The sequence below is a fragment of the Notothenia coriiceps genome, unplaced genomic scaffold, assembly GCF_000735185.1.
Source record: "Notothenia coriiceps isolate Sejong01 unplaced genomic scaffold, NC01 NC01_scaffold00021311, whole genome shotgun sequence".
Taxonomy (NCBI): domain Eukaryota; kingdom Metazoa; phylum Chordata; class Actinopteri; order Perciformes; family Nototheniidae; genus Notothenia; species Notothenia coriiceps.
In genome coordinates, this window is record NW_011354012.1 from 1 (window position 1) to 10,867 (window position 10,867).

Consider the following 10,867-nt stretch of genomic DNA (forward strand, 5'->3'; position numbering starts at 1 on the left):
ACAGAACTCATCTGTCCTTCCTCCTCATCCTGGCCTACAGGTTTAAAATAACCTGTAAGCTTCGGCATTTTTTGTAACAGCTGCTTGTTTCGAAACTCCTTTTCCCTCAACAATTTCCTTTTCCGAGCGCCACTCTCAAACTTTTTCTTCACTCAATCACTCGCAATTTGAATAAGTCACATGTGAAACATATTCTCATTCTGACGTGTGTGTGTTTGTGTATATTTGCGTTTGTGTGTATTGTGTTTGTTTCCCGGGGAAAACACCGGCTGTTGTTATGCCTGCTGTGACGTCAAGTTACTCCGTTCTCCGCTTGTAATTATGCCGTTACAAACTTCAAAGTTGTATTTATCATCTGAATTTGCCGAAACAAGTTTAATATTCTGAAAGCCAAGACTTTGTTTTTTTTTAAATCAGATGAAGATAAACTGTAACGGACCTTGCTGTGTTATCTATGATTACTATACGTCTTACATTAATAATTTCAGTGGAGGGAGGGGGGCGGCGCTGTGGAACAGCAGAGTGGCGAGGGAGAGCTGTTGTCTTCCCTTTACAAGCTTCAAAAATGTATTTATCGTGTGATTTTGGAAATGAAAGTTTCATATTCTGAAAGCCAAGACTTTGTTTATTTAACTTTTTTTTTTAAAACACCCGAAATAAAAAAATAAAAAAATTGAATTTTTTTTTTTTTTTTTTTTAATTGGCTCATGATAGGCCCCCGATCTCCGTAGGCCCCTGGGCTTCAGCCCAGGTCAGCCCGTGCATTAAGGCGGCCCTGGCCATAAGAGTCTCTTTTTCTTGGTTTATTACAATGTTTCATCCCTGTAAGGAACAAGATCTCCATGTTTCAATAACACGACGAAAAAGACATGTTTGTTTTTCTGACTTTAAAGAATATAATCATGTCTTCAAATTATTTCCACCCCATCTCGCAGTCTTCATCAACAGATACAATGTTCTTAGTGTTGCTGTTTCTAGGGTCAAGAATGAATGCAGGAGACGTTTTTAAAAGCACCTCGTTAACCAACAAAAAGCTCAGGAACAAGTAAGTGGACATTTTAGTAGTGTTTTATTTTCAAACTGTAAATTATTGTTCTTACACTCATGTTTTTCCTTTTCTATTCATCTAAATGAGGCAACATTAAAAAGTAAATCTATCTTATTAACAAGCAGTTGCCCACAAAATATTGCTGAATTTGGAAACATTTAATCAAAAATAACAATTTACTAGCGGTACCCAAGTGGGCCGGTCGAGAGTCCTAGTCCGCCCCTGATCGTGACCTCCTCCTGTAGGGGGCATCAAAGCTCAACTAATCAATAATTTCACAGCTGTAGTCTGTAGTTGATTTACTTCTGCCCCCTTCTGTACCCATACCTCCAGTGCACCTCACTGTGTGGTCTGGTTGTTGTCTTGCTGCTTAGAAACAGCTTAACAGTGCAGTGTCTGTCTGCATCACCATTAGTGTTAACAGTGGATTTACTGTTGGGTAAGGGTGAGGGGGGGGGGTAGTGGATTAAGAGAGATTTTGAGCTCAGTCTGGGGGAGGCGATGGGGGCCCTCCACTTCCCAAGACACAGAGCAGTCTTTGTTGAGAGCAGCCTTTGGCTTTCAGAGTTTAAAAGATGCTCGGAAACAACAGTGGCTGAAAGAGAGAGGGAGAGACTGCTTCATGTCTTCTCCTCGTGTCCCGTTACAGAACATCTATAATTCATGGCCGTCGGAACCAGACACTTGTCTGTGTGTCTGCTGGCTGGCAAGGGCAGCAAAAACTCATAAATATCACCCTGTTTAACTGCTTTGTTGACAAAGTTATGGAAATGTTTTGTTAAGTATTTTTGTTGATTAAAACAGGGTGTATTTAGTATACTGTAAATTGTCTGGTTGCAAGTGGTATCACAACTGTTGTACTGGTTAATATATAGACCTTCCTGCATGAACAAAGCAAAGGTGTAGATCTTTAGGACACTTTCTGTCCTTTTTGCTCTTTTCTCCTGCAGACAGATACAGACAATGGAAGATATCGAGCTCTGTAAACACCTTGTGTATCGGTTGGCTTAAATAATGTTAGTATCCTATCTTCTATATACAGTATATATATATTTTTTTGGCAGATTAGCACGCGTTAAGTTAGCAGAATTAGCTATAAGCAGTTCCTGTTTGCCGTGTCTCTGAATGAGACTTATCTCAGTTCAAGTTTTAACACGAATGGTTGTAGGAAAAGGAGATGAATTCCCTCGATGAGCCATGAAGTCATAGTAGATGAAGCTGTGTTTATGTCTGGGCAAAAAAAAAAACACCAATGTCTTTTTTAACACAGCACTTTCATTTAATCCACTACAAAAAAGAGCCATCTTTAAGAGCACCAGTAAAAGCAGAACACGTCCAGCTCCTCTCCTCCGCAGACCGTTAGCCAAGCAAAGGAAGAAGGACCTTTCAGTCCCAACGTCCACGTTCACATGCAGCAAAAATGCAACGGTACTAGTGTAAAGCCTCTGTAGAAGCAAGAAGGTGCCGAGAGCAGGTCGGGAATTAAATAAATTAAAAATTAAAAACAGCACAAAGCGGAGGAAAATAAACAAAAAATATTTTAATTAATATTTAAATTAAAACTGCTAGCTGAGAAACAAAATCACACCACAATGGGTAATACTATTAGAAATATTTCAGTTAAAACACAAAAACTCTACCCAGAGGTGTGTGTGACCCGGTCCTGTAATATACTGTACACACATAGATTAACCTGGCTTACTCGTTTGTTTGTTTTCTAGCGATACAGTAGGCCGTACAATCATGAAGTAATGACCGAGCATGCATCTCTATTTGAGCAGGACGTTGTTCACTAACAGCAGATCAGCTGTAGCTCTGCAGAAGCTGGATGTGATTCTGGAGCGGATGAAAGAAGCTTAGTGTTCACGGTTTGAGGAAACGGCACGAAGACCAGCTTGAGGCAGTTTTCTGGAGTAAGTCATAAAACCCCTCGCATTGTCAGAAACTAAAAACCGTAAAGAAATCATCAAATCTGAGCTATGAAAATCACGTGATCCTTTACAATTCGCTGCTTATTACATTAATAACATTGATTACCCCTGCCATGTACATTCAAGCATGAGAGTCCAGAGAGGGAACCCGCTAAAGTGTCTTTTCTCAGTCGCCTACAAAGGTTTCAGGATTGTTTCGTTCAGGAAAGATGGATACAAATGTGATTGTTTATTTGACCTTTTGTCTTCGAGTGGAAATGCATAGCAGGATAACTCTTCGCTCCTCAAGGGTTCGTTTGTCTCGTCACACGTGGCTCTCGTAGAACACCTGGCAGGGGGCGGGTTTACTGTCGGCTATGGGTTCGGACTCTGCCTGCTCTACTTCCTGCTCTACTTCCTGCTCTACTTCCTGCTCCACTTCCTGCTCCACTTCCTGCTCTACTTCCTGCTCCACTTCCTGCTCCACTTCCTGCTCTACTGCTGCCTCAGGCTCCAGCTCAGGCTCCTCCTCCTCCTCCTGTTCCAGAGGAGGGAGTGGAGGTGGGGAAGAGGGGGGGGGCGATGAGGGCGTGGTCTCTGGCTGAGGGGGAGGAGCCTCGATGCTGCAGCAACCTTCGATGGCGAGCTGCGGGTGCACCGACACCTGGATGGCGATGTGCTGCGGCTGCTCGTGGACCGACGAGTTGTCCGAGTCGGCGGCGGGCGATTCGCTGCGCTCCCTCTCTCGCCCTCGCTCCATCTCCCTCTCCTGCAGGATGGTGAACACGTCTCTCGCCCCGATGCTCCTGGTCACGATCTCGCGGCACCCCTCGGGCGACTGTCTGAGGAAGGTGTGTCTCATCTCGTCCACCCCCACCACCTCCAGGATCTCTTCCATGAAGGTGCGGCAGTTCATGATGAGCGGTGGCAGGGGGATGCTGCGCGCCAGCTCCTCGATGTACCGCGCAAACTCCATGGTTTTAAACTGTGTGACCTTGGCCAGCTCCAGCGTCTTGGCCGAGGTGATGATGGGGATCCGCTTGGCGATCTCGAAGGCCTTCTGAAGCTTCTCGGCGCCCTCGGTGCGGAAGAACTCGTTGATGGCTTTCTCCGTCTTCTTCAGGTGGCTGCTCATCATGCAGAGGCGCGTGATGTTCAGGGCCATGATGATGGTGAAGGTCACCAAACACACCACCATGTAGTACACGCCCATGTCGCCGTTAGTGATGACCACACGCAGCGTCACCGTGCAGTTAGAGCTGCCCAGAGCGTTGGACGCCATGCAGGTGTACTTCCCACGGTCTGCAAACTCGATGTTGGTGATGTTGAGGATCCCCGACTCCATCAGCCACCATTTCTCCCCTGCAGAGGAACGGAGGACAGTCATGAGTGTGGCAAACACTGCGTAAAACAAACTATGATTAATTATAACTTGGGTTGTGTTATTGCAGCTCTTCTCTAATTAAAACCTGTATGATTCACTTGTGATTTTCTTCATTTATCATAATAACAATAATTAGAGATGTCCCGATCCGATCACGTGATCGGGGATCGGAGCCGATCACGTGATTTTCAAAAGATCGGAATCGGGAGAAAAAACAGGTGAGTTTTTAATGATGACTTGAAGATGTCCAGGGAATTGTACGACTGTTCCACATTATGAGATCCAACCAATTATTTAAGTGAAAAGCCAAAGCTATCAAAATGACAGCCAAGTACGAGGAAAAAAAGCTACAACCACAAATCCTTTTCTTTCGGTACCAGAGTACACACATTGCTGACCTGTTATTTAAAAAAAGACATTATGGACTGGTACTGCATAACCCAGTGAACATGCAGTTTGCCCAGTAACTCACAATCAAGGTTTAAATCCTGAAATCCTCTTGATGCATCTGTTCCCCTCCCCCGTGTGATCAACAGTGAACTCTCCTGCAGTGTTGTTGCAGCTGCTCTCCAATAGGAATTGCTTATTCAGATGTGCTGATGTTGCACTTCTGCACTGACTCTTTTTAAGCTCAAGAGAACACATTGTTTTGGCACTAAAGCAATGGAAAATAACAAGTGTCTTGGAGCCTAGCAGCGGTTTGTTAACATTTGAAAGCAGCAGTGTACCCTCTTGCATAAGCCTCCATCTGCGCCTTGCTCAACGTTTGGCGCTGAAATTAACAGCCATTTTATGATCAATAGGGTATATTTATATCGGCTTGTCTGTTCAGATAGAAGGGCAGCAGAGACCGTGCCTTCAATATTTAAACAGGTGGGGCTGCTCTGTGTGCTGAGGTTTGAGTAATCAAAGCAAGGACGATCCATTTACATGTTGGAGAGGTTTAAGGGTTGTTTCTCTCACATTACAAAATAAACCATCTTCAAACTCACAATTAGGTCAAATGATAAAGCACACTGTTCAAACCAAGGCAAAGTGAGTTAACCGGTGACAGTACACTACCAGAACTACAGAGCACCTGCCGAGCCATTCAGTGGACACCGGTGGTAGATGCATGAGTGTCGGGTTTATTTGCTTTGTTTATCAGTTCTTATCTAAGTAATAAGGTGGTGATTCTGACTGATAGAGTGATCAAGCTTTATTGTGATGTGACACCCTTTGTGCGGTTCAAAGGGATAGTTTGACATTTAGGGAAATCCGCTTATTTGCTTTCTGTGGGAGAGTTAGTTAAGAAGATTGATGCCACGCTCGTGTCTCTCTTTTCAACATAAAGCTGAGGCGGGAGATGGTTAGCTTAGCTTAGCACAAAGACTTAAAACAGGGGAACTATGAGCATACACCCTTTGGCCTTTTTACTGTAAAAAGACAATATTCCTACAAAGCTGTGTTGAAGGCAAATGAAATGGATATTATATACAGTATATGATTTTTGTTATACTTAATAACCCTTGAATAACTTAAATGTCCCTCCTTTGCAGTCATGTTGCTTCTGTGATGGACCCTAGAGGTTGACGTTCTGCGAGTTCAGCAAAATACAAATGGTAAAAACACATGCATGATATTTGGATACTTGTCCTGTTAGGGATTTAAGTGTAATTTAAGTAGTGTCCTTTTAAACAAAGGAGGTAAACCCAGGGTTGTTTTGGCATTTGTTCGGATAAGTCAGTCTGTATGCTAGCTATGCTAAGCTAACAGGGCTGCTGGCTGTATACTGTCAACAGTTATTTGTATTTGTATACCTTTGGCTTAATACCGCTCCTGATAAAAATGACAACCCCCAGAGCAGCATTTCATCCACATGCAGCAAAGTCTTGAGGAAAATGATAGACAGATATCACAGAAGGCGTTTGTAAATCCATAGTCTGAGGTCTGGAGGAGACGATAAAACGATTCCCCCGTCTTCTTCAAGCACTAACGATTGATTTCCCACACTGGTATCCTCTGGAGGAGATGAATGGGGTTCAGGAAACGCAGCCAGGCCGACAACAACGTCCCGCCCATCCGCCTTCTCCACTGAGACATTTCTAATTTTAACCTCAATCACATTTCTAATTTTAACCTCAATCACCGGACCATTTGATGCGATTGATGCGCTGCCCAATACTACAAGCAACTTTGTAGGAAGGGGAAAAGGCAGCTTATAAATGCCAGATATCTGCAGAGGAAACAAGAGCAGGCAGGTTGGAGTCACTGCTCTGGAAGTGCTGCCTGCTGTGAGGGAAACATCCTCCTCGCTCATTATATTCCTGTGTGTCGCCCAGGGGAGAATCTCTATGATGGTGCAGACACTGCTCTGGGTTTGTGAGTCATAACAACACTCTGATGGCAGGCTTCAACAGGCCGGCTTTAGGAGAAGCATCACAATGTCTGTTCCCTTCCTCAGGTGAATCACAGTCATCAAAACACAGGCGGAGGAGGCTTTAATGAAAATCTAAACTAAAAACCTCTTTAAATGGTTTCCTGAATCGAATTAGCAAACAGCAAGGAAATAATCTGTGTTCAAATGTGAAATAATTAGCCAAATCTGTTGAGAACCGATCCCGACTTCTCAACATGAGGGCGTTTTAGAGAAACGTCTGGAACTATGACAAAAAAAAACCGTTGCACAAGGTTTCCTGTCTCGTCCTTGAATATACAAAATATCTTTCCCATGTAACAGAAGATTCACTTAATTCAACATATCTGCAGTCATAACCTTGCAGTCATCTTGAAAAACGTGATTTCCTGTTCTTTGAGTGTAGCATGTACATTTTTAACAGTTCTTCTTTTCTCCTAAAAGAGACAAGGTGTACTTCAACCCTTTCTGTGATTGGTATTCTACGATGCGCACTGAAACACCTGAGAGTACTGTTTTCCACACTGGCTGTGCCTTTTAAATGATGCACAGCGCCAGAACCCGTCAGGACCCACCACCGTCATATTTCCCTGTGACTAAGCTGAAAACACCCCCGGAGAAGCACATTTGGGTGAGTATCCTTAAGACCTTATATACGTATTGTATACTACATTAGGAATGCCAGTTATAACACTTTAAAGGAAATATCTGTTTCTAGGGATGGGTGATATGTAATGTGATATTAATAGACTGTCCACCAAGGTGAGATCTGGCCAGAGCTATGGGCGTTTCTTTGAAGGATTTTTGGACCAAATGTATGAATTTTTTTTAATTGAATGCACTGGTTTATTCAAAACAAGACATACTGCCACAGAAAACACAGTACAAAATAATAAGTAGTGTGCAGATTCTTGCCCATAACTTGAGTCCTCCGGGTTTATTTCTGCGACACAAACGATTGGCCGAATACAATATGCGACACCTGGAAGTGTCACTGAGCCAGGCAGCGGGCCAATACTACCCTTAATAGCGGATCAAATGGATGTGTGGCCATTTTATAGCGTGTACGCACATCTCATAAATGCCCCCTGGCTATCTTTGAGATTTTGAGATACAGAATGTGAACCATGTTAATACACACTGAGCAGACTGAGGAGAATGTTCATATCCTGTTGGAAACTGTGCATGTGCTGACTACTAATTCAAGTGTTACAACTATATTATGCACATAAATGTTAACTTTCAGAAGCCAAATTCCGAGTGAATAATAACCCAGACACTCCTAGCATCGCTGGTGACAAAGAGAGCAGGAGTTTTAAGTAACGGTACAATCTGTCTTACCATTAGTCTCCGTGTCCAGGCGCTCTCCATGGGAGTTGAACCACTGAACACTGGGGAACGGCTCCCCGGTGATATTGCAATCAATCAGCGCACAGTTCCCCTCACGGGCAATTATCTGGCTCACTTTTGTGAACACAACCGGGCCAAATCCGTCTGTCACATTGCCGCTCTCTGTTTGGTTTGCGTCCGTGTCCACTGATAAGGCCCCGGTGGTGTGAGAGGCGATAAGGGATGCCAGGATCAGGAAAACGTATCCTCCAGCCCACTGCATTTTCTCCAACTGTTGGTGCGTCACCCGCGGGGGAAGAGACTCTGTCATGCCTCCTGGTTATCCATCCAGCACACTGGCTATCTCTTTGTAGTAGAAGGCAATTTGGTATTCAGCTCTGTGGCTTGAAACACCTCACTAGAAAACAAGAAGGTGAATGACATGTGTTAGTCATAATGCTGCAGGACTTAACAACACAGCAGCACGATACAAGGAAACAGACATTTACATACTATTACAATTACTGAAGACAGCATTATCTGGACCCTCTATCGTACATTTGAACTGGGTTTAACCTCTGTATTTATTTGAGGATTAACTGGTGCTCAAAAGAGTGCTTCAGTAACTTCATTAAATATAGGACCAGGTACCTCTGATTTGATAACAATTAATATTCACGGTTCAGGACTTGGTTGGGGTCAGAGACAATGTTGTTGGCCAGCTTCAATATTTTGTTATGGTAGGCTCGGCTGATTCATATAGTTTCTCACAGTGTTGACCCACAATCTTTGACAAATGCCATCACAAAATGCACTATCGCCCAAGGTCAAATCTGCAAGTAGCTGTTCTTTAATCAACCCACACCAAAGGTGCAAAGATATAATTTAACTATATACATTACCTATACTATAAATGGAAGAAATAAACATGTTCCCCTCCAAAGTCATTGTGTTGTAGATGTATGATCTCACATCATCCATCAGCACTGAAATCATTGCCTGTACTATTGATCTTACATTATTGAGCATTCATGTTCATTCATGACTGCATTTAGTCTGTTACACAAAGACTACGTGTTCACAGCTAAAAGCAGCTATAAACATTCACAGTACATGTAGGTATCCAAAACGTGCATTATAGCTACATTAGGTCATCTGAAACTTAAATTAAACTAACAGATGTATCCTGTGTTATAAGAGATGCATTTTTTTTGCTGGATTTGAAGGAAAAACAAAACCAATGAAACATAACGGAACTGTATGTGGGATCTGTCTAATTCCCAGTTCGCTTCGTTTTTCCCACACATAAAGCCCCAGAAGATCGCATGTCCGGCTTTTAAATGCTCACCGATGATGACATCTTCAAGAATAATAGTTTATTGAATTACATCAGTCATGTCATATGAAAAAGCTTTGAAGATTTCGTGCAGTTTGATCGCCAGACATCACAAAACAAGGGCGTGGGACACGGCTACGTGCTGGAGGGTTTTACATCACGGGACCCTTTCTAGAAATGTGCAAACAAGCGAGGTAGCTCTTTCATAATATGACACATTATTTAAGTGTAACTACAGTTAACGAAACATATTATAGGAATAAAGTGAATGACGTCAAAGCTGCATTTATGTCGAGGGTTGCGGTAACGTTACCTCCTGCAAACGACCAACTTAACGTCGACGTCAGCAGCTCAAACGTTGACGTAAAGCCTATTTAATAAGATAATTTACAGGTTATAAATACATATATGTATACTCACATCATTGTCTGTCGTTGTTAACGTTTAGTGGGGAACACCAGAGGAGTGGATGTCCGTCGTTAGCTGTTCCTCCGCATCTCCATCCTCCCCCTACCGATAATAGTCCGCTATAACCTGCAGATCCAGACTAAAGACTGGAGGAAACATCGCCCAGTGGTGTATGCAGAGCAGGTGGAGCAATTACATGTTTATTAAGACTACGGTGTATAGTAATAACACCTTGCCCTGTATGAGCATTCATACCAACCCTGAAATGGGACCTTAATTGCATTTCAGTACATTTTAAGAAGATAATATGTCTGTCTTGTACTGGTAGAACATATAATCAGAGGTGGGAGAACTAGGCTACTCTGAACTTGTAGGCTACTTGAGTAAAAGTAGAAGTAGCCTACCAGAGTGTAGGAATACTATGTTACAAGTAAAACTCCTGAATTGCAAATCAAGTAAAACTACAAAAGTATTAACATCACAATATACGTTAAGTACCAAAAGTAAAAGTACTAATTCTGCAGATTGGTCCATTTCAAAAATATTACAGTACAGTACTACTTGAGTAAATGTACTTTTCACCATTGCATAAAATAGATGGATGTTGTTGTCACAGGGGTCCCTATTATTGATACTTCCTCACACCAGTTTAAAGCTGCATCAATGGACGTTTTGGGCACTTATGGGGAGTAAGCAAAAGGCATGATAATGCTTTAAGTTGAGAGGGCAACCAAGAGAAATTAGCATCCATTTAGAGTCAACATTCAAAAACATTCACTCCTGACGTTAATATGTGCCTGTTACATGCCATAAATTCTCCATAAAGCTATACGAAAAGATTGAGAGCTAGGTGATAATTTTCTTTGATTTGTCAATACAAGCCACCCCTTTCACATTTCTCTCAGTCATCAGTGCAACTTGCATGCACCAAATCTCAACCCAACAGCTATGCAACATTTTGAAACTTAAAATGTTGTTCTTTCTTTCAATATGTCACTCATCTGTATTCCTGACTTGTGTCTGTGCAGCCTGGCCTTGAAGCTTCCTGCGCAGACAG

At 42.7% G+C, this 10,867-nt stretch overlaps 1 protein-coding gene across 1 annotated transcript; it reads right to left on the reverse strand.

Moving 5' to 3' along the window:
* Positions 1-2,303: 2,303 nt before the first annotated feature.
* mfap3l (microfibril associated protein 3 like) lies at positions 2,304-9,962 on the reverse strand. The gene is made up of 3 exons (XM_010780120.1): positions 9,823-9,962; positions 8,079-8,484; positions 2,304-4,320 (listed from the first exon to the last, which is right to left on the reverse strand). The coding sequence occupies exons 2-3, from the start codon at positions 8,395-8,397 to the stop codon at positions 3,284-3,286; spliced, it is 1,356 nt and encodes a 451-aa protein (XP_010778422.1). The 5' UTR covers positions 8,398-8,484; positions 9,823-9,962; the 3' UTR covers positions 2,304-3,283.
* Between the last annotated feature and the right edge of the window lie 905 nt (positions 9,963-10,867).